Source organism: Phyllostomus hastatus, unplaced genomic scaffold (assembly GCF_019186645.2).
Source record: "Phyllostomus hastatus isolate PE091 unplaced genomic scaffold, TTU_PhHast_1.1 phas_contig_86, whole genome shotgun sequence".
NCBI classification, from domain to species: domain Eukaryota; kingdom Metazoa; phylum Chordata; class Mammalia; order Chiroptera; family Phyllostomidae; genus Phyllostomus; species Phyllostomus hastatus.
In genome coordinates, this window is record NW_025333977.1 from 33,551,508 (window position 1) to 33,575,584 (window position 24,077).

General features: G+C 38.8%; 2 protein-coding genes across 2 annotated transcripts in view; one reads left to right on the forward strand and one right to left on the reverse strand.

The window, feature by feature from the left end:
* The window catches only part of EHHADH (enoyl-CoA hydratase and 3-hydroxyacyl CoA dehydrogenase), a 44,703-nt gene extending 34,760 nt beyond the window's left edge, over nt 1–9,943 (reverse strand). Inside the window, exons 1-3 of the mRNA XM_045851629.1 lie at nt 9,786–9,943; nt 5,488–5,591; nt 424–596 (exon numbers count right to left, since the gene is read on the reverse strand). Coding sequence (XP_045707585.1) covers nt 424–596; nt 5,488–5,591; nt 9,786–9,859 — 351 coding nt within the window. The 5' untranslated portion in view covers nt 9,860–9,943. The remainder of the gene's footprint in view (nt 1–423; nt 597–5,487; nt 5,592–9,785) is intronic.
* Nucleotides 9,944–19,790: 9,847 nt separating this feature from the next.
* Nucleotides 19,791–24,077, forward strand: part of MAP3K13 (mitogen-activated protein kinase kinase kinase 13) — a 152,533-nt gene continuing 148,246 nt past the window's right edge. Inside the window, 1 exon segment of the mRNA XM_045850995.1 lies at nt 19,791–19,882. The gene's annotated coding sequence lies outside the window, so the exon portion shown is untranslated.

The following is a 24,077-nucleotide window of genomic DNA, read 5'->3' on the forward strand; positions in this document are numbered from 1 at the left end:
TTAGGAGTGATAGTCAAAGTATTTACTACCTCCTATGGCATGAGCATGGCTCGGTGAAATCCTACATGGGACACAGCACTGGAGTAGGGTCCTAGGGGCCCACCACTGACCCAGGGGTTCCCCTTTCATTGGTGGATCCTGGGGAGGCCCAAGGACTAGGGTTAGGAGAAGCAAAGGGACAGTCAGAGGACTTAGGATCGCAGCTACTTACCAACCAGAATGAATGTATTTCAACATTTTAACAGCCAGTTAAACTACATTGGTACACAATAGCTGAGTACCAGTGCTGGAAAGACCTAACAGTTGTCAATCAGTAAACCAACCATTTAAAATGATCACCTAGGATGCTTATAACTACATTTAGGGCTTGCCCTAAAGAAAAACCCACACACCAAGCCCCACAGAGAGAGTCTCAGCTCTTACCTGCGTATGGGCAATCCTATAGTGACAGCCCAGGGCCAGCTCTAGCCCACCTCCTAAAGCCATGCCTTGGATAGCTGCCACGATGGGCTTCTCGCTTCTCTGCATTTTATCTATGAAATGTCCCAGTGTAAACTCAGAATTAATGGGAGCACTGAAACCATGGATATCAGCACCTAAGGACATAATACAAGGAAAAGAGAGTTGAGAAAGGTGTAGGCTTTGTACATAACAATAAGGTACCAGGCAGTTCTTAAGGAATCTCAGACCTCTTTGGACCCATGAAACACTTTACACATCATCCTTTGGGTGGAGACACAGTAAAGGAAAAAAATAGCCTGGAAAAATGCAGACAGATATGAGAGAAAATCTTCAAATCTTTATTAGGAATTCTGTAATCTTCTAAAATCTGTCTTTCCATATGCTAGATCACAATTCTACCCTCAGAACAATTAAAATCTTAGAGAAAGGGAATAGAGATTCTCCTATAATGACCATTATTCTGAGATTGAGTCATTGCCTTCCACTTTTCCCATGATACTGCTCACCGATTATATTCACAGCAACTTTAAGCCATATCTTTGTTATGGGCATGAATTATTACAATAGAAAATCTCAGGGCAAAATGCATACATATTTGTGAGTTATACATTAATCAACCAGCTTAGAATTATGTTTTTATGAGATTTTTTTGTGAGCAATACCAGTTAATACTTATTACTTTTTCTAATTATAAAAATAACATATGTATTACAGAAATTTGAAAAATACACAAAATTATAAAGAACCTAAAGATAACCCCTAATATCATCAAATAGAGATAATATAATATTTGGTGAATTCTTAGTTTTTTCCCAATGCATATATATAAATGGCTTTGGGACCTTCAGTAAGTTATTTAACTTTTGTCTCAATGCCTATTTAAATGACTGATGTGACAATTAAATGAAAGTTTACTAGAATATATATTTTTAGCAATATTGAGAGAATTCTGTAAAATCATTTTTTATAGTCTCCTTTTTTTCACACAATGGTATACATATTGAGCTCTTCCCCTATAACATTATGTATTCTTTGAAAACATTAAGTTTGGTACAAATTAAAAAGTTAAAGCAGCCCTGGCTGGCGTAGCTCAGTGGATTGAGCACGGGCTGCCAACCAAAATGTCACAGATTCGATTCCCAGTCAGGGCACATGCCTAGGTTGCAGGCCATAACCCCCAGCAACTGCACATTGATGTTCCCCCCTCTCTCTCTATCTCCCTCCCATCCCTCTGTAAAAATAAATAAATAAAAAAATTTTTTTTAAAAAGTTAAAGCAATTATTTCATGTTCAACTTTTTTTTTTTTTGCCACCATCTCCTCATCTAACATCAACCCAGGGACCAGGCTTCTTTTCACTAACCCATCATATTTTACACTTTAGTGTATTATTATTATTATTATTATTATTATTATTATTATATAGATTCCTTTGTTTCTAGAGAAGATGAATTTCAATCTGAATCTCAGATCTATCATTCCTGTAACTTTAGATTAAAAAGGTTTTTCATGTAATAATAGCAATGAACATTTATTGGACAAGTACATCAGGCATAATGCCAAGTTGTTTCATGTACTCTTCTTAACACCTAAATTAAGTAGTATAACAATCCCATTATACAGGTAAAAAAGTTAAGGCTTTGAGATGTTAAGTGCCCAATTCAAACATATGACTAGTAAGTGGTAACATACAGACTGGAACTCAGATATTCTGACCACACTCCACATTCTTAAATGTTACACCACCTTCTTCTACTTGCAGCACAAGGTTAGTGTTATTGTCATCGCAACTGTATGGAAATCAAGGTACAGTCAGCAGTCTAATGATTTCACTTTTTAACTGCTCACCTCTGGCATATAGAAATGCAATTAATTTTTTGAATATTGATTTTATACCCAGCAAAATTGCTAAATTCTCTTATTAATCCTAAAAATTTTCTGATAAATTATCTTTAATTTTTCTATAAACACTACTGTATCTTCTAGATAATGAAGCTTGTTTCTTCCTTTTCAGCCCTATACCTTTTATTTATTTTTCTAGTCTCACCAGGCTGGCCAGGGCCAAGAAAACAATGTCAAATACAAATGGTGATAGCAGCCAGCTTTGTCTTGTGCCTTTCTAGTAAGGGAAGCTTTCGAGTTACCATTTTGTTCGAGGTTTGCTATAAGTTTTTAAAAGTGATATTTTAGCCTAACAAAGAAATTTCCTTTCTATACCTAGTTTACTGAGAATTTTTATCTTTAATGCATGTCAAATGTTATCAAATGCTTTTTCTGCTTCTCTTGAAATAACCGTGATTGTGTCTACTTTAATCTTTTTAATAAGATAAATTATATTGATTTTTCTAAGGTTTAACCAATCTAGTATTACTGGGATAAAAGTGATATATTACATTTTCATATATGGTTAGACTCAATTTTATAATATACTGTATAAAATGTTTATATCTATATTTATAAATAAAATGGATCCATAAGTTTGCTTTTCATGTTGTCTTTGGCGGGCATTGGTATCAAGGTTATGCTAGCCTCACAATATGAGGTGGGAAGTGCACTGGGTTGAATGATGTCTACACCAGCCTGTGAACGTGACCTTTTTTTTAGAAGTAGGATCTTTCCAAATGTAATCCAGAGGAGGTCACAGGGATTAGGGTGGATCTATCTAGAATCGAAGTTTAGACACAGGGAAGAGGACCACAGGAAGACAGAGGTAGGAAGGGGAGTGATGCAGAAACAAGCCAAAGCCAACCAAGCATTGCTTTGTGAAAGTTTGGATTACTGATTCAGTTTTTTAATGGTTATAGAACTATCTGGGTTTTCTATGTCTTCCTAAGTGAGCTTTGGTGGGCTAAACAATCTTCTACTTGTTCAGAATATCTTCATTATCTTTGCTAAAGGCTACGATGTCTGCAGTGATAACACTTTCATGATTTCTTACATTCATTGTTTTGCTGTTTTCTCTTCTTGGTCAAATTCTCCAGTTTTGTCCATTTCATTAGTCTTTCAAAGAACTAACTTTCACATTGTTGATCTTTTGGATTCACATTTGTTTTCTGCCTCATTAATTTCTTTTCTGTACTATTTCCTTCCTTCTACTTCCTTTGGATCTATTTTACTGTTTGTTTTGTTAGTTCCTTGATACAGATGTTTAGCTCATTATGTTTCAGCCTTTTTTCTCTCCTGATTTATATAAGGCTATAAAATTTTGCTAAGTTTTCCTTTAGCTGCATTTGTCAAGTTATATATGTTGTGTTTTCATTATCATGCAGTTCAAAATATTTTTTAAATTCTATTATGATTCCTGCTTTGAGTCAGGGAAATTAATTTCATTTCTAAACATGAGAATTTCCAGTTCTATATTTGTTATTGATTTCTAGTTTATTTGCATTGTTGTCAGAGAGCATATTCTAAGAGAAATTTCTTGAGACAAGTTTTCATGGTCCAGTATCCAGTCCATTTTTGTAAATGTTGCAGATTGGAGAAAAATGTATTATTTTGCAATTGTTGGGTACATTTTTCTCTGTATCTAAATCCACTAAGGCAAATCTGCTAATTCCTAATGCTTTTCCAGGGGAATAATTTTTTCTGTCCTGAACTCTAACTACATTCTCTCTCTTACATCTCCTTACTGACACAGAAATATCAAGTTCTCCACAATTCTGATCCCTTTCTCCATGTCTCAAAGTCATCATCTTGGGTTCCAAACCTTAAGTTTTCAAACAGTTGAGTAAGCCATTTAATACCTAGTTTACGTTTGGTACATTATTTTACCCTCTCTCAGGCTTGGCCTTCTCACCTATATACAGAGCCTGTAGGACTTACCGAGAATTAAAATATAATAAATGTAAAGATATTACCATTTTCACTATTAATAAATAACCTATGGATCACTAGTACACAACAGGCAAGATAAATGATAATTATTATAATGATTACCATTTTTATATTTATTGATTATCATAATTCTAATATCTCTTTCTTCTCAGACTACCATTAATGTATATTATTTTATTTTTTTAAGATTTTATTTATTTAGAGAGGGTAAGGGAGGGAGAAAGAGAGGGAGAGAAACATCAATGTGTGGTTGCCTCTCATGTGCCTCCTACTGGGGACCTGGCCTGCAACCCAGACATGTATCCTAGACTGGGAATCAAATCAGTGACCCTTTGGTTTGCAGGCCAGTACTCAGTCCACCGAGCCATACCAGCCAGGGCATCAGGCTACCATCAATATATATTAAATCCCCTGGCTACAGTAAGATTACATAGGCCCTTGTATCCATATGACTTTGTCAAAGGGTATAATATATTCATTTGGGAAAAGAGGAGAGGTGTCACAAATATGACTGAATCACCATTTCAGATTCTTTTGCCAAATTTTTGTAATATTTTTGCATCTTTGAAGAATAACCCAATAAAAAGTGGCATGGTCTCTGACATAGGTGAAGAAAAACGAACTTCTTTTCAAGACTGTGTGAAATAAAAAATATCATTTATTAAACATCTTCTGCATGTAGGCTCTGCACTAGAGGATTTCTGGTGTATTATTTCATTTAATCTCACAAAAAAAGTCAAGATAGATAGTACTGTATTTACTTTATACATTAAGAAGTTGATTTTTTAATTTTTTATATTGAATTTAATGGGGTGTCATTAGTTAATAAAAGTATGTAAGTTTCAAGTGCACAATTCCATAATACAATTGAAGATTAATGGAATTTGCTCAAATTCACATATGGTCAAGATATACACAGAGCAGGTATATACATATTAGCAGGTATTACAGCCATCAAGCCTACAGCTAAATATCTCACAATGGTCCTATTCAATGTAAAAGAAAGTAAGGTCAATCTGTTCTCTGGGTCTCTCTTGTGATTCAAGTCTCTTTCTCCAGTTTCTCATTTCCACTCAAGTATCCCACATCCATTACCCACACTATGGTATTACCCACAAAGACAGCTAATGGAGTATCGATCTGAGTCTAGGCTGGATTCCAGAGACAACGGGAGAGGAGTAGATACTGGTACCTGCAGAGAAGTTGCCATTCGCTCCACAAATCACAATGGCTTTTACTGTAGGGTCTGTTACAGCTTTCTGTAGCCCTTCTTTTAGTCCACTGAGGACAGCCATACTAAAAGAAGAACAAAACGGAGCATTAGTCAGAATTAAATTTCCACTATCTCAGAGTTTTTTCCTTTTCTAATACTGAAAACTTAAACACAAACACAATGGATAAAAACTCTAGATACTGATTACTAAGCTTTCATTTTTTGTTCAACAAATAATATATGTATCTATTGGAATTAAGCACTGAACTGGTTAAGTAATAAACTTTTTTTAATATTTTATTTATTTTTTTTAGAGAGGGAAGGGAAGGGGAGAGAGAGAGAGAGAGAGAGAGAAACATCAATGTGCGGTTGCTGGGGGTTATGGCCTGCAACTCAGGCATGTACCCTGGCTGGGAATCGAACCTGCAACACTTTGGTTCGCAGCCCGCCCTCAATCCACTGAGCTACGCCAGCCAGGGTATAAACTTTTAAAAATTGCATTATTATGCACTCTGTTGTAACTTTGAACACTTATAATTAGCACTAATCAATTTTAAAATGCTATTATACATCTTCTAGATACAGTAAAAGGAGTTTGTAACACCCTAGGGAGAACAAACTATATACAACAAAATATCACACTAAGATAAGCGCTGTAATAGATACAAAGAAAGTGATGTGGAAGTTCAGGGGGGAAGAAATTACTTTTAATTTGTCATGCTGGCAAAATATAAGAAAACTAAAATACTCTAAAAAAACAGATGTGGCAGGAGCTGCAAGTTACCCCAAATACCCCAACCTCCCCACCTTTTTCAAAATATTAAACATATGGTTTTCAGCTGCATACATAATTGCCTAAAATAAAGACCACATTTCCCAGCCTGTTTTGCAGTAAGATCAGCCCAACGCATTAAGTTCTGAGTAGTGGGATAGAAGATTTGGCATATGTAAGTTTTGGGAAGAGTCCAAAGGGACTGGGGATAGTTTTTCTTTTTCTTTCCTTTCTACTCATGGCAGGAATGCAGATGTGATGGTTAGATCAGGAGCAGCCTTTATGGACTAAGAGGTGGAAGGAACCATATATTGAAGATGGCAGAGCAAAAGAAACAGAGAATCGGGGTCCCTGTGATTGCGGAGCAGCCGTAACATTCCAGGACACTGCTATGAGAGAAATCAACTTTTTCCTGTTTAATCCAATATTTTTCTGTCACTGACAGCCAAACCCAATTTAAAACTACTTAATTTAGGAGGTCAAGACAAGGTCTGGGGAAGAAAGGACATGTAGTAGATGTTATCGAGTTTCAGTAGATTGATTCAGTGATTCAGCACCAAGGGAGCCAAAGTTACAAAGGCCAAGAGAAAAGAATTTGTCAAGAAGCAGGGAATCTCTAAGTGCCACGGGGTGGTGAAGGAGGAGAACCTAGGGAAAGTGCAAAGGAATTGCTTCAAGGAAAAAAATGATAGAACCACAGTCTAATCTGTCCTGCCATGGAATTCTGAGTGTTCTCGGTAAAATATCTGTTCTTTAGCACACAGGGTGAAAAAAATCTTAATAAAAAATGAAACACAAGGACAAACTTATATAAAAGCCAGATATTTCAGACCAGCAACTCTGAGTTAAAACCTCCGAGAATAAAGGAGATACTTGCCCTTGATATGATAATTCCCTTTCACCTAATTTCCTTTCATCATTACTAAATGAAATCAAACAAAACCTCTTGCCTTTGACTGTTAATTAGAAGCCAAATCTGAAGAAAAAGAGATTTTGAACCATCCGTAATACTGAGAAGTCCAAACGGCGCCTATTTTCTTCTGGGTAAATGATGGCTGCAAAATTAACCCAAATGAACTTAATCAGGGCCACTGAGAAGAGACTGGCTTTTCCCATTTCACCCAGCCCCTACTCTTTTATCTCTCTTATGTTCTTGTTAATTTTGCAAAAATCAAACAAAGAGAGAAAAAGAAAAATGAAATGGCTGTGACACATACAACTTTACTGGAGTCTGGCCAAGTGAAAGGGACCACAGCCTGGAAGCAAGGTCAAGATCCCAGACGTGGAGAAATTATTTTCTCCCCTTAATACTGTCAGGAATGAAGAAATCAAGTTTAGGGTAAAGATAACATTTCATCAGTGCTGACCAAAACTTTTTAGCTTCTGGGACTATAGAAGGTCTTTTATTGTGACTTTTTAAAAAACTGAATGTCATCAAATGAAGTTTGTGGCTTGTGACCACCTTTTTTTAAAACAAAGAAATAGAAAATAGAATATGTCAAATGATATCACAAGTAAGAATAAGTTTGTTTCACAGAACTTTGCTTTCGGTTACATAGTTGTACACTTGTGTGGCTTAGGTTGCTATGCAAAACATGGGGTTACTCACTGTGTGAATTACAGTAAAAAATGTGCAAGTCACGGTGTTGGGAGATAGGCCTAGAAACCAGGCTCACCCTACTTTTTGTCAGGAGGAGTGGCATTCGTCTGAATTGAAGACAATATGGCTGGCTAAGCTAGCAAAGAAGGATTTACCTATTTGTTTGGCCAAAATAATATTCAAATGAGAATCTCTCAGGGGGCTAGGAAGAGATAATTTTCCACCTAAAATTAGAAATAGGAAGGGAAATAGGAAGGAAGGAAAGAGGAGGGAAAGAAAAATACAAAACAAGAAAAATAAATTGGAACCTGTTAAACTGGATAAACATACTGGGATAGACACTCTACCTAAAATAGAACTTCAGAAGCAGAGAGAAGAAAAAAGGCAAGAAAGTATTTATTCCTAAGTAGGGGAATTCTTCGTGAAGCTGAAATGACTTCTGAACAGCACTGCCTGGAGATAGGAGCTAGTAACAGGCCTCTGATTAATAGAAATAATAATAGCTAACATCTGTTAAATGCCAGTTTATAATCTCCAGCAAATTTAAGCCACTTAACAACTTTATGAAGTAGATACTAACATTTCTTCTGCAAGGAGGGTGACAGTGAGTTGAATAACATAAACATTAAAAATAGTTATAAGAAAATACTCCTAGTCATGGGTATCATTAGATTGTGGAAGTTCTGGATGAGCGTTGTTTCCAGTACGAGCAGAGGTTGGGGCAGACAGTCCTAATATCTAATAATTCTGATTAGAATACAGACAAGTCCAAAACTGACAAGTAATCATGTTGCTGATGTCTTTCTTCATCAAAACCAAAATAACAAATACTTTGCTTTTTTTCTGAGAATGGCAAGTAAGTGAACAGATCACCTTTGTGTGATTTTATTTCTGCAGTTCTTTTGTATTATTGAATACAATAACTCATATTAAGAATAAGAATTATAATACTAATACTAATGATAAAATTAAGTCTGATGGCAGGATCAAAAATCTGTGAAAAGTAGTATGTCTCCTCATTTCAGCCTTGAAAGCAAAGGTCTTTCTCTCTATACTTTATATATTCATTGTAAATTATAATTCCTGCTAATCCTACTCGCTGTGGACGGGTGGCTCGCTCCTAGACTGGTCAGTCACTATACTCTTTTTCAGAGATATGGAAGACGATGCCTTCATTAATTCTCACAAATTAATAACTTCATTAATTTTCATAAAAGCAGCATTAATCTCACTTTTCAAAGGTAAGAGCTTACCGCACTGCACAACCTGGGTTAAGGAGTTTAACCAAAAAGGTATTCATGAGGGAATAAAAGAAGATAAAGTACACAGGAGTTTTTAGAAAATGTTATTTAATGGCCTTACATTGACATGGATGTTCTACTGAAGCACTAAGGTCTTGAGGTTTAGAACAGATCCGGAGAAATTACATTTCTAGGCCAGGACACAAATCTTTACTCACTGCGTTGGCATTAATGGGGACCTTTATTTTTTGTAAAATGGGAAGCCACATTGTCGGATTCTTACATGTTTTGGTGGCCTTGGACTGGAGGTTGAGAAGTGAGGGACCAAGGTCCAGCCAGATTTGCACTGAGACCTTTGGAACAGAAAGTAGGCATAAATCCAAGTTCCAAGCAAGCAGAGAGTTCTGTACGAAGTTGGCATAGGGAGACCAAGCTGCCGTGAGAGAGACCGGCTTCTCCACTTCACAGCCATCTGACTGCCTCTCAGCCTCGGTTTCCTTACCAGTGAAATGAGAACGAGAGTTCTCTGCGGAGATATTAACCAAGTAACCTATGAAAAGGGCCCTGGCATAAGACCTCGTTCAATTAGAGTCAGAGTCTTTCTCAAATAGCAGGCGAGGGTCAAAGCCTGCATGCACAGCAGGCAGGCGACCTGAGCCGTTACCTGATCGGGTTCAGCGGCGGATTTCGGAGGCGAATCAGCGCCAGGGAGTTTTGCAACCTCGAATACTCAGCCATATTTCCTCTCGCCTCGGTCGCCTGTGCGTCCGCCTCCGCCTCCGCCTCCCGCCGCTTGGCTCTGCTACCGTCCCCCCGCGCGCCTCACCGGCCCCTCGAGGAGGAGCGCCCGCTCGGCCAATGCGAACCCAGCACCGCCTCCCGCCTCCCTGGACGGCTCTTAGCCTGCAGATTCCCATCCGACGTCTTGATTCTACGCCTTTCCCGGACCCCAGCGCCCTGCACTGCAAAAGCTCATCGTCTTTCTCATTATTGGCTGCTCCCCGCTCCCATCACTAAGTAGATCTGGGAGGACGAGGGAAAATGGATGGAATTGCTTAGCTAGTCGAGGTTTGCAATCCCCTGGCCCAGAGGGTCTGGCTTCTCTGGACAAATTATGAGTTCACTAAATTGTGGAGCTGTTCTCTCAGTTGTCATCTTCATGATGCTTAACAGAGACAGATAGCTGGGGTCCTGACAGTCGTGTGATATGACACAAACCTAGGACACAGAAGACATACATCATGCATTTCAACTACATGGGTATCCGACTAACGTAAACCGAGTATTTACGGAACAGTCATAAGGCAAGGAATTTTAGCAATGATTAAGGACTGTTTTTACAGGTGTTCTTTTATTTTATTATTTTTGTGTGTGTGTGTGAATAAAAACAGGTTCCAGCTCCTAGGAAATGCCAATTGCCTTGAGGCCCTAGAAGCAAGTAGAGGTCAGAAGGGATCCAAGCCATTAAGGACAACCAGCCAACCACAAACAGCTCAGTGCAAACGCTGAGTGCCAACGGTCAACCAACAACCAGCTTTTACAGGTCCTATCTTTAATGCCTCGGAAAAATTGCTGAATTCTGCCTTGCTCCAAAACTTGATGTAAGATCAACAGTTTGTTCTGCTTAATGAGATTGTACATGTTTCTCTTACTGTATAGGAAGCAGTAAATTCTGCTTTGTCTTATTTCAGACTTTGGTCTCTAGGGAAACAACTCCACCATGGAATCCTAGCAACTTTGCCTCCAGAAAGGTCATGTAGGCAAGGCTGAATAGTTCTGAGTGACCTGAAATTCCTCCCGGAGCAAGGGGAGATCAGGATGGTGTGGAGCCGTTTTGAGAGAGTTTCTCATCTCTGTCTTGGAAGAGTCAGACACAGATCATTTCTCATCTGTCCCTAGTTTCCGTTGAACACAGAACTTTCTGCTTTGTGGGCCCCTTCCCTAACTACCTCCGTCTCAGCTCTTAGGCAAACCTCTGTAAAAGTTAAAGTTTCCTTTAAAATTTAAAGTCAGCACATAGGTTCCTGCAAGTGCTGACCCTGCCTTGCTCCTGAATAACAGAATGACCCACTGGTTCCCAACCTCTGTCATCTAGCCCTCCTGTTCGATGTCTGTTACCCTGTGTGACTAGGGACACAGGGAGCTGATACCACACTGATTTTTTCTTTTGCTGTCAGTATAAATAATAAACTGCCTCAGTCTACTATGGGTTCTTATGAGCCGAATCTAAAAGTGTGGCAAGCCAATTTAGCAGATGCTACCATGCTGGTGCTTACAGACTGCTTGACTGCTAACAGTTTCTTGATCATTGTGATGAATTGTTATATTCTCAGACTGTCTTCCTATTCACTTTGTCTCAATAAGTGCTACTTAACAGGATGCTGGTCCTCTTGGCTAATGTACTTCCACATGATTTGCATGTTGCTGCTTTTGCTTGTTCAAAAGTCATCTTCATAGCTGCCATTGGGTTGCAACTCACGAAAATAGATCAGTTGATCAGAAGTGGTTCATTAAGGCTTGAAAGAAAAGTAAAAGAATGTAAATATAGAAATTTGGTGCTGGAACATGCAAATATGTACTCACACTAAGAACAGAAATGGCTACCTAAACTTGACTTTTGCTGCATCAGTGATCTATAATCCTGGAACCCAGGGTGTTGTGTTGTGAAACTTCATTTGATAGTAACATGAAGCCATCAGAACTGACTTCTCCAGTAAATCAATCAGGGTTTTCCAGAACAAACACAAAATATTGCTTTTCCAACTAGAGTGATAAAATCTCTCCTCTGTTTTCTTTCCCCTTTCTCTGTGGGATACAAATGGACACAAGGCCTCAGGGGAGGACAAAGCCAGACATAGAACCCCGACTCCCTGTGTTGTGGCCGTTCAAGGCCAGACAAGTTCACGGAATTCGGGCAGACAGAAGAACATTCACGGAGCCATGGGGATGCTTGACATGCCTTTATTCAAGGGTGGTCAATACACACACGCTGCAAGCTGCCTGTCCCTGCATGTCACCTGTCCCACTGTGTGGCACTCAGTGGGGAGCGCCTATATCCTTAAATACCAGAACACAGACAAAGCCAGCAGCTGCAAACAGATATTATGCAACAGAGCTTCATGCTGCACATGTGAGCCCACTCAAGGCAATGGGAACAGTTTATCAGACAGTCTCCAGGCTATGAGAATACTGCTTAGCAGGCCCATTTTCAAGGTTTTGGGAAACTGCTTCTCTTAGCTGCCCAGACATCTGAGTGAGGAAGCCAGGCTGCCTCCATTTACACTACACTTGCCAAATGATTTTGTGGAGGAGAGGTGCCCCACTGACTGGACCCAACATCAACTGCTACAGGAGAAGTAAATTTTTGTTAAAGAATTTCAACCTGTGCTAACTAATACAATGAAGAAATGAGCAGTGAGTATACTCTTCCACAGTGAAGTTGGCTGACATTTGAGGAGAAAAGATACCTAAGTGTTGAAATAAAAGATGGAATATTAATATTTCTTTCACTATACCAATAATGGCAGTAATGACAATTTCTGTCATTTCAAGTGACTTGCTCAAAGTGTTGAGCCTTGGAGGCAAGCGTGAACATTCACACTTGCACATTCAATATCTTAACGATGAAGATAAACTATCAGGATTCCTAAGGAAGATCCAACTGTGGTAAAAATGGCCCAGTCACCTTAATTGTTTTCACTGGTTGAAATAAGTCCTAGGACTTTCAAATTCTTGATTCTGCTTTTTTTTAAAAAAAAAAGGTTTCATTTACTTATTTTTAGAGAGAGGGAAAGGGAAGGAGAGATGGTGAGAAACATCGATGTGAGAGAGAAACATCCATTGGTTCCCTCTTGTGCACGCCCCAACCAGGAACTGAACTTGCAACCCAGGTATGCGCCCTGACCAGGAGTCAAACTGGCAACCTTTTGCTTTGCAAGATGATGCTCAGCCAACTGAGCCACACCAGTCGGGGCTCCCTGGTTCTATTTTTGTTCTCAGAAGTAATTACTCCCTGATTCCACTCTCGTTATACGTTGTCCCCCTTTAACAGAATGGTCTTTCATCAAATAGTTAAAGATACCACCAAGTCTGTCCTAAGCCTGCTCTGGATAGCCCCTTCTTGGGAACCACCATTTCTCATATGACAAGGTGTCTCTAGGTCAAGACACTCTTCGTATTTGTCAATGGTTCCTTAGGTAGCAGTGATTCTCTGCATGCTGCACCTGCCATCAATCAGGTAATACTTGTGAGTCCTAAATTCATGTCTACTCTCTTGTTTTCTTATCTATAAAGACATTTTTCCCTTTTAAATTTCAAGTGATAAGCTCTTTTCTTTAAAGGATAATCCATTTTTATTGAGATAACACATACTCTACAATTGACCGTTTTAGAATGTACAATTTGGTGATTTTTATTGTGCCCATAAAGTTGTACACCATTACCACTCTCTAATTCCAGAACATTTTAATCACCTCAAAAGAAACCCTGTACTTAACATTTCCCATTCTACCTATCCCCTAGCAGTCACTAATCCACTCTAACAAGAACACCTATCTCTACAAATCTGCCTATTCTGGACATTTCATATAAATGAACTCACACAATATGTGGCCTTTTGTATCTGTTTTCTTTCACTTAGCATAGTGTTTTTAAGGTCCATTCATGCTGTAGCATGTGTCAGTATTTCATTCCTTTTTATTACTAAATAATAGTTCACTGTATGCATATACCACATTTTGTTCCACTTTTTGGCCAATATGAATAATGCTGCTATGAATACTTCATGTGCATGGTGTTGGGTAAACTATGCTTTTCATTCTCTTGGGTATATACCTAGGGGCAGAATTGCTTGGCTATATGGCAATGCTATGTTTAACTTGTTGAGGAACTACTAAACTGTTTGGCTCCATTTGACATACAGTACATACAGTAATGTATGAGGTTTCCAATTTCTTCACTTCCTTGTTGATACTGGCTGTCCCATTTTTTAAAATTCTTAGGAGGCCAGTTGTTCTTCAATATGAGTTGTATTGTATCTTTCTTTGTTACTAAGCATGGTCTTCTCTCTTTTGAGTAAATACACATTTAGAATCTGTCTGACTTATGAAAAGCCCTCGATAAAAGTAGGCGTATTATTAGCCATTATTAGTCTTATGTTCCTTTGAGATGAAACAAATTAACTCGTGTCTTTCCTCTGGGATTATATTTCCATCTGCTTTGAATAGCAAATAGGATTCAACTAATACACCATGGACTGTTAAGGTCAGAGTAAAACATGAGGTATTACTCATACCTCCATTAATAGAATCATCAAATGTTTTAGCATCTGTTATGTATTTCTAGGTTTCCCCATCAAAATGCTTTGATTGTAAGCCTAAAGTTTTCCCAGTGTGATTATAGCTTTGAGGAATCCCAAGGAAAAGGAAAGGGGCCAGAAGACTAAAGATGGGCAAATGTTTTGATTTTTGAATAGGCAAAGAGATGATAAAAAGATGTGGTAGACTGGTGAGTTTTAAATCAATACCTTATGAAATTTTGGAATAATTCATTAAGGAGAGGGTTTGGAGAAAGGAAGTTGTGATTACCAAAGATATGTTGTGTTCACTAAAAACAAGATAGACCAAATTAATTTTATTGCAGTTTCTGAGAGGATTAATACAGTGGAAATTAAAAGAAATGTTGCATTGAAATCCCTAGAGAGATTTAACAGGGTTAAATAACGGAATCCTTGTGAATATGATGTGAGCTAACTGATAATTATGTCTTATGTGTAATATTTGACCGATCATGTTTTTATTGAGCAGTGATGTGCACTAGACAAAGCTACTGCAATGCAAGCAAAAACAGACATGGCATCTGTCCTCATGCTGCTTGCTGTGTGGTTTTCAGGGACAGTAGCTCATCCTGAGGGAGGGGTAGCATGCATTTTTAAATATACACATCTGACACTCACTCTGGGAGACTCAGAGTCAGAACAATTGTCAGAACAATTTCGTATATACGTATAACATAACTGCTCACAGTATAATAGAATTAAAAGAGAGAAACTGTCAGGAATTTCCCTGCTGTTTTGTACTTTATCCACAGATTCATATGGCTGAATTCTAGATCAGTTTGTATCAGTGAGATCTAAAATATAGAGCTGGTTTTGTAATAGTCATTAGTGCTGTTCGCAAACATTCTCATTTTCCCCCACTTACCACCAAAGGATTGCACTTCTGTGCCCACCTGAAGAATTGAGGTCATGTGACATTGTTGTGGCCAATAACATGTGAGCAGAAGTGGCAGCACTTCACAAGATTCTTTTTCACTCTGGATTGGGTACTGGCAGTATTCAAGATAGTGGTTGCTCAGTCAGCCTGGGTTCCTGAGTGACTACAAGGAGCAGAGCCCTCTGCAGACCCAGAGTAATTTGTAGCTTTAAATAAGATAGTAATCAGGCTTGTTTTAGGACATTTTAGGTTTGGGGTTTGTTTCTTTATTGCAGTATTACCCTGCATATCCTAGCTGATACAGAATTCTAGGGTGAGCTTGTGACAGCATGACATTTAATGATTACTAATGTAAAGCCCTCTCAAAAAGCTGAAAAGATAAAAATTGTAGAGAGCAGAGTGTCCAGTTCAAAAATTAATGTGTATTTTTCTCTTTTCAAGCCCAAGAATCCCCTTGGAATTGCTGAAAATGTGTCCATCCCCTCTGAGAGTGTGCACAGCATATAGATGTATAGACAAACTGCTATAGCCATTTGTCTGTCACCTTGAGAGAAGCCAACATAAGCTGAAGCAGAAGCTACTGAAGGCAGAGAAAAGAGGAAGATAAATATGGGTTCTGAATGATATCATTGAGGTGCTGGAGTAACCAGCCCTGATGCCTGGCATAGCAGTGTGGTTACTGAAGTCAGCACATGCCCTTATGTTAAAGCTGGTTTGTGTCGCATTTTGTGGAGGATGCAAAGATGTGCTGTCCAGGCAGCTCCAGCTGTCAGCTTCTTCAGGATCTGCTCAGCTACAGAGAGCCTCCTTGCTTGAGATTTCACCCTCCCCAGGGCAGACTGTATCCTGTGTAAAGGACTGGACGTTTCAGCCTGATACAGGATACTCTGAGGGCTCGTGCTCACTCTAGAGCCCCCTTCCAGGTTGGCCGTCTTCCTTCAACCTGCATAGTAGTTCAACTTCTTCTTCTGACCAGTCCTGCTTCCTGTGCATTCCTAACAAAAAATCATTCTCCACATCTCCATATCGGTGTCTACTTTCAAAAAAACAGTTTGTCAGCAAGTTTTCTGTAATATCAGGCAAAAGAATCCTAACTGAGATTCAGTGGGAAAGATTGAACTTGTTCTTGTCTAGAGGAAGGAAAATGCACTTGTGGTCTCTCTTATTTTTAACTTTGTATTGTATGAATTTTTGATCATATGAACACAAAGAAAGAATATGAAACCCAATATACCCAGCTTCAACAATATCGGTATATGACCAAGCTTAATCATCTGAAAATTCCCATATTATTTTAAAGTCTTAGACTTTATTTCATCCGTAAGTCAAGTATACTAATGTCTGCTTTGAAATGCAGTGCTGTGCAACACCTTTTGTATTTTCCTCCCAATCCAATTTACATTCTCCTCCTAACCCAATTTTTACATGTTGTCGCATTCTTTCTTCTTCTTCTCACCATTATAGTTTTCAAAAGAGGAAATATTGAGAGGAAATACTCAAAAGAGGAAGTATTTTAATAGGAGAAAGGGGCCGTAGTGGTATGAGATAGATTAGCCCTGGAATCCATCCATTTTCATTTATTCAAGAAACACTTTAGACCTGTCATTTCCAACAGTCTTTGGATACTCAGTTGTTACTCATGTAAGTGGCTGTTGGGTTAGGTGATGATGACTTTAGTTAGAAAAACTAAAAAGAAAGAGGAAGGAAGGGAGGGAAAGAGGGAGAAAGCTAGCTGGCCATCTAGTGGTCACAGTGGGAAGTGTCATGTATTTTTTTCTGCCAGGCAGAACAAGACGTGCTCTAGAAAGGACCTTCAAGAGGAAAATGAGGCCCAGAAGTGAAGTGATTTAAATCGAATGGCTAGTTAATAGCAGAGCTAGGGATACAACCCAAACAGGCTGACCCAAAGAGCTGTATAAATTATGATTCTTTGAAACTCTTAAAAATGCTGTTCAAATTATTTAAAAATTATTTGAAACATCATATTTTAAATTTATTTTTATCAACATAGTATATTGGTAGCAAAGGGAGAAAGTGTTTTGGTTGAGTGAAGGAACTAGATGAATCTATGGTAACATTGACATTGAATTATTTTTCCATTAAAAGGTATGCCTCCCTCACCAGATAGGAAGCTCCTTTAAGGCAGGGATATCTTACTCATCTTTGCATCCCTAAAGCCTGGCCTGGTGTCTCTAATATAGGCTGAACAAATAAATGAATGAACGGAATTAGGAGGTTAGGTTCTAAAACTGACTGCCACTGGCTAACTTTGTGACTTTCAGATTATTGAATCCCTATGGTCTCTAGATTAATTAAAAATATCATTGGCCTTTTTAATAATAGAGTTGGAAAAAACCTTAAATTTCATTTATGCCAACTATTTGATGGGTCTATGGGATTACCTGGTTATTTGGGACACAAACTCATTACTAACATTTTACTAATAATACCTATGTTAGTTTTGTTATATTCCTAAAACAAAGGTTGAATATTTAAGAGAAATATTGCTTCTCATAGAAAGGTCTGAATAAAATTGCACCATGCCATGGGCAGTACATTCACAGTCTTTATGTTTACCTTCAGGAGCTGCTTGGATCAGTAATTCATTCCTGTCTGCCCAGTTAAAACTGAAAGTAGAACTCATAGAAGAGCACATAGAAGAGGAGGCTACTGTGTGTGAAATGAACCCAGCAGTGAGCAAACCAGACAGTTCAAACTGTTAACCTAAAAATCAAAGGTCTTTTTAAGTGAGAGGCAACAAGCAGTTATTTGAGATAAAAACAACAACAACAACAAACAATAGCTTTTTTGAGAATCACTGACTCAGGCAGAAACTCAGTGTTCCAATTTGAAGACAAAGGCAAGGGACATATGAGAAAGGAAAGGGGGAAAATTACTTTAATAAAAGAATAGCATTTCTGTTGGTGCAGAAAAGCTAACAGAGTGACACTTCAGTCCAGTAGTCATAATATCTGCATTCTTGTTATGTTTGCAAACAGTTCTTTGGGACATGATGTTGATTCCCAGGCCAAAGGTTAGTTGGCCCTGTTTCAACATTTTGAAGGTTTGAGGCCTAAGACATGCAAGGCAGTTTCTCTGGGATGGCAACTCCTAAAGTGGCTACAGTTATATTAAACAAAATGATCATCGGAATTGTGTAGTATCTGCTAGGTCACATTGCTCTTGTCTATTCTGGACTGGGATTTTCCTAGTCCTTTTTTACTGGAGAGTGAAGGTCTTGAAGGTGGATCTGCTTTTAGCTTATTAACACCTTGAGACACTTGGCGAGGCGTGGGGCGGCGGGGCGGGGCGGGGACGGTGGGGACGGTGGGGACGGCGGGGGGTGGGGGGAGAGGCGCGGGGTGAGAAGAGGTGGTATTTTGAGACGTCACTTCTGGTCCTAGACCTACCACTAGTTGTACGACTTTTAGTCAGTTGCTTCTCTGGATCCAACTTTCTTCACTTGTAACATCAAGAGGTTAACTAAAGGATTATCCCTAGAGTTATTTTCAGCTTTTTCTTTGAATCTTTCAGTTCTAAGGATAAATCCTCAGCTGAACTGTTACCCTTTGTATTTTCCTGGGTCGACTTTCTCCTGTCCATAATTAAGTTTCTCCACGTTTTTGAGGATAGAACGTGAGTTTTATTCATCTTTCCCCCAGTATTTGGCACAATAATGACGCTGGTGATTTCAACTAGGGCTGAAGTTAGTTCCCATTAAGATAGGTACCATCTTTGACTGAAGGAGCTCACAATTCAGAGAGGGGAAATGCCAAACATCATTAATCACTTCATTACAAGCTTAGGATACAAAGGATAACAGGAAAACTGGTTACTTCTTTCCTTACCACTTACATATTTTAACAAGAACAAGAGAGCGTTTCTGATAGTTAAGGCTCGTTGAGCGCTTTCATTGTGCCATCGCTTTCCGTGTGCTATGTCCCAACACATCAACCCTGTGTCCTATAGTAGTATCTGTTTCACACCTGAGGAAACAGGCACGAAGAGGTTAAGTAACCTGCCTGGGTAACACCATAACAACTGAGAGGCACATTTGAAATTAGGCAGCACAGTCCCAGAGCCCGCACTCCACTGGGCAGAAGAATCGCAAAAATCACACATATCATAAGAACAACCTTGTGATTTCTCCGAGACAGACAAGTCTGGAAGAGTGATGAGTTCAAGGTACAGAAGGAGCAGAGGCCACGTGTCTACAGAAGGCTGCAAAAGATGGCAAAGAAGTTTGAAAAACAAAAACAACAGGCACTTTTCCGGGTTGGACTACACTGCCGCCGACTGAGGAAAGCAGGCGTTAAAGAACCGGTGAACCAGATTTGCGGAGCGCGCGGATCCCGGGGAAAACCGCGGTACCGGTCGGAAATGACGTCAGCGGAGGGCGGGGCGCTGAGCGGGATTGCGGGGCGGTGGCAACCGGCCGGACGTGAGGCGCAGGAAGTCCCGCCCCGAGGGCGGTGCGGGGTTGTGGAGGGCGTTGCGATGGGCGGGGAGCTCCAACTAAGGTGCTCCTGGAACCTTGGATCCCGGACAGGTAACCTGCTGGCCGAACCTGGACTCTGGCGAGGGTGGGAGTTAGGGTTGGTGGCAGGCTTTGCTCGCATCCTCACGCTCGGACGGGTATAGGTTGATCTCATTAGGGGGTGGCTGAGGGAAAGGCTCCTTGGCTTGGGGCTCCCTGGGGTGATAAGGATGGGAGGAACTTTGGGAACCGGGTCGTGAGGGCCGAGGTCGTCGCAAAAATACAGACAAGACATGGCTTGGGGGTCATGGGCTCTGGAGCGTTGGCGCTCGGGGATGGAGAGATTGAGCCCGGGCACCGAGAAGAGCTGACCTGGAGTTCATTCTCCACCTACACTGACCCCCAGGGCTGTTCTAGGGGACAGAGACTTCCGTCTTCTCATCTCTTCAGGACAGTGCATTGCCACTATTAGGCATTCTTTAGATGCTTTCGAACATGAACTAGAACATGAACTAATGAACGTACGAAGCTGATTCTGCCTCAGCTCGGGGGGACTCTCCCCAATTTCAGTGTCCCTACCTCTGAATGGAGAAGTGACTCCAGCCTAGTTTGTGGGCCAGTGATTGATGAGGATGCCGGTGCAGTAGAGATTCAGGACATTGTTGTTTGTGGTTATTGAAATTTAGAAAAGTGTTTCCCTGTTTTTCTCTGGTGTGGGTAGAGAGGATAAGGTGACTCATTTGGCTTCTTTCAGGTACCTCGCTTTTCTGGAGAGATCTTCCAGGTGAATGATACCGGGCAGGATTTGGCGATCAAATGATAAGCTGCAGTTGTAGCACTGAGCTTCTAAGTTGTGTTCTAAGTGCTTTCTGTTCACAAATATGAACTCGCTTTTCTTTTTCTAATGTTGTCTGTCTTATATTGGAGTACTTACATTTGAGATGTAGATGAGAATTATTTCCCAACAGAGGTTTCACCTGGTGTGTTCACATAAGGTTAACTTCTTCCAAACAGTTGTAGAAAGCCTCCGAAAGAATAAATCCCTGAAGATTAAATTGTTTCCTTTGTAAACTGTTTGTTTAGATGTCTTAACTGTGATAAAGAGTGGGCACAGACCTAAAGAACTAGTACTGTAACCACATTGTTTTTGGTTGTCAGGCTGTGTAACGGGATCTGGGCGTGAATTACTAGTCCCATCAGGTAATAATAGCTCCTTAGAGGTTCTAGAATTTTATCCTTAGATTGGAATTTATGACTTTTTTAAATAAAGAAGACACTAGTAAGCATTTTTAGGTTAAAAAAATCTAAGATGTTCTTAAAAATAGGTTGGAAAAAACAAAGGTAGACATGTAAATAAATTTTGCAGTCACTTAAATTTTAAAAAATTGCCTGCCTTTCAAACTTGTTTTCCCAGTGTCTGGAAAGTGTTGGTATATCCAAATCACCCCCATCATTGTATGCTCTTACTATGGTGTCAGCTTCACAATATGTATAAATAGGGTACAAAGTAAGGTTTTGAGATCCTCTAGATTTATCTTAATATTAATGTCTTACTTAAATAAAGTCTAATTTTGCTACCTCAATCTGCCGTTAAATGTCATGTCTGTTTATTTTGCACATCTAAATGTTTGTATTCATAATAGTAACTATTATAACTATTACTCATAATAAATTGGTATCCAAATGGCAACTTAGGTGTATGCATTGACGTTCTTGAGGTTTTCAGTTTTGCAGAACACTGATATCCATGGACTCTAACATGAACTTCACTTAAAGAAATCCACGGACCATTAATGGACAAAAACATGAGTCATTTTGTATTGTGGCATTCAAATCCTAGCACTTTGGGAAAGGTAAGTTATTGACTGAGTTTTGTGTTAGATGAGAGAATAGCCCTGGATTGATCTAGGAAATTGTAGGATTGTGATTGAAAATATAGACTGAACCTCTTTAAAGTTATGTTTCAATGTGGATCTTCCAAAGAGAGGTTTGTTCTCTATGAGGCAGTTGTTACTATTTACCTATAAAATTGTTCAGAAATAAAAGTGATTGACAAGATATATTATTCCTGAAAGGTTACTACTCTTCTTTCTTTTTCTTTTCTTTTTTTAGAAGTTCCTTTCAGCACTGTAGAATGTGGTAGAGTATATCAACCTATTGATACCCTGTAGGAATGGGACCTCAAATAGTCATTTAAATCATCTCTCATGCAACTTTGGCTCTGTAACAATATAGATCTCAAATTTTGTGGCCAGTTTTATGCCTTAGGTTGAAGTAAGAAAAGAGGCCCCAAAATGTCTTTTTTTTCTTATCCTGCCTGATTAGTGCTATTTTGTTTTTCTTTTTTCTTCTTTGTTCTTCTTTTACACATTTCTTAGATGATCCATTCTCCAGGTCTTTTATTTTTCTATCCTAGGGGATAAAACTTCTCTTTTTTTCTGCTTTACCTTTCCTAGCTTAGGAGTTTGTTAATTTTTAAAACTTTAACTTCTAACTTTGTGATAATGTTTGGCAACTTTTGTCTTATAACTTTTGTCCTTATAATTACTTGCACTAGTCAGAGGAAGGGATTGCACAAGTGAGTTCAGTTCTTTTACAGAACTACATGGAAGGTTTGATGATGTCATAATGGTTTTAACTTTGACATTAGATTATTACTCTTAATGAAAATTTGTGATGAACTGAGTGTTTAATGCTGCCAAATTCAAAACTGTTATGTAGTTTACAGCACGTGACTGACTTCCTGAGACGATACGATGATACTTTGGTTTGCAAGCTAGGTGGGTGCTGCGTTGGTTAGGTTCTTCTGAGCCTCTCTTTATGACTGGATGGGATGTATTTTGTTTTATTTGAACTGCTATTTAGGGACTCTACTTTTCAAACAAATTCTTTTAAATCACTAAGCATTAAACTTGTGTTTTTCCTGGTCTCCTTTGTAGATGCACTGGCTTCTTATTTAGAATTGGGTTCTAAATTCTGATTCTAAAATCAGACAGCAGTTCTAGGAGTTTCCTCTTTTGGATATATTTGCACTTGCACTCAAAAATTTGTATATAAAAATATTCATCATATTATTATTTTAAATAAAAAAAAAAACTAGAAATAGCCTAAGCATCCCTCTACCAAGTTCTGATTAAATAAATGCCTTCATACAATGTAATATTTTGCAGCTCTTAGAAAGAATGAAGCAGATCCATAGGTGGAAATATGAAAAAATCTCCATGAGATACATTGTTAACTGAGAAAAACAATATAGAAGTATACGTACAGTCTGTTTTTCATTTGTGTTTTTAAAAGCATACATGCAGAACTTCTTCAAATCTATGTAATACACTATTATTTTATATTTATCCAGATACATATATATATTTATTGACAGAAATACTCCTGATGAATGAAACCACAGGTCTGGGGTAGGAAGAAGACTCCTATTTTTTTATACATTCTTTCTGGTGGATTATTTATTTATTTACTTTCTGTGACCATAATATTATTTTTATAATACTAAGAAACAAACAGCCCTGGCTGGTATGGCTTAGTTGGTTGGAGTGTCGTCCTGTAATTGAACAGTTGCAGGTTTGATTCCCAGTCAGGACACATGCCTAGGTTGTGGGTTTGATCCCCAGTCTGGGTGCCTACAGGAAGCAACCAAGTGATGATTCTCTCTCACATTGATGTTTGTCTCTCTCCCTTTCTACCTTCTTCTCTCTCTAAAGAGCAATGAAAAAATGTCCTTGGGTGAGGATAAAAAGAAATTTTTCTTGAAGAAACAAACAAACAGCAAAGTTTTAGACTAATTTCATAATTAGGGAACCTACTACATACTATTTCTTATAACTTTTGTCCTTATAATTACTTGCACTAGTCAGAGGAAGGGATTGCACAAGTGAGTTCAGTTCTTTTACAGAACTACATGGAAGGTTTGATGATGTCATAATGGTTTTAACTTTGACATTAGATTATTACTCTTAATGAAAATTTGTGATGAACTGAGTGTTTAATGCTGCCAAATTCAAAACTGTTATGTAGTTTACAGCACGTGACTGACTTCCTGAGACGATACGATGATACTTTGGTTTGCAAACTAGGTGGGTGCTGTGTTGGTTAGGTTCTTCTGAGCCTCTCTTTATGACTGGATGGGATGTATTTTGTTTTATTTGAACTGCTATTTAGGGACTCTACTTTTCAAACAAATTCTTAGTTACTCATTTTGTTTTGATTTTTGGACTTAGTCTAACTCATTTCAAAGAATGGCTTGTTCCCAGTA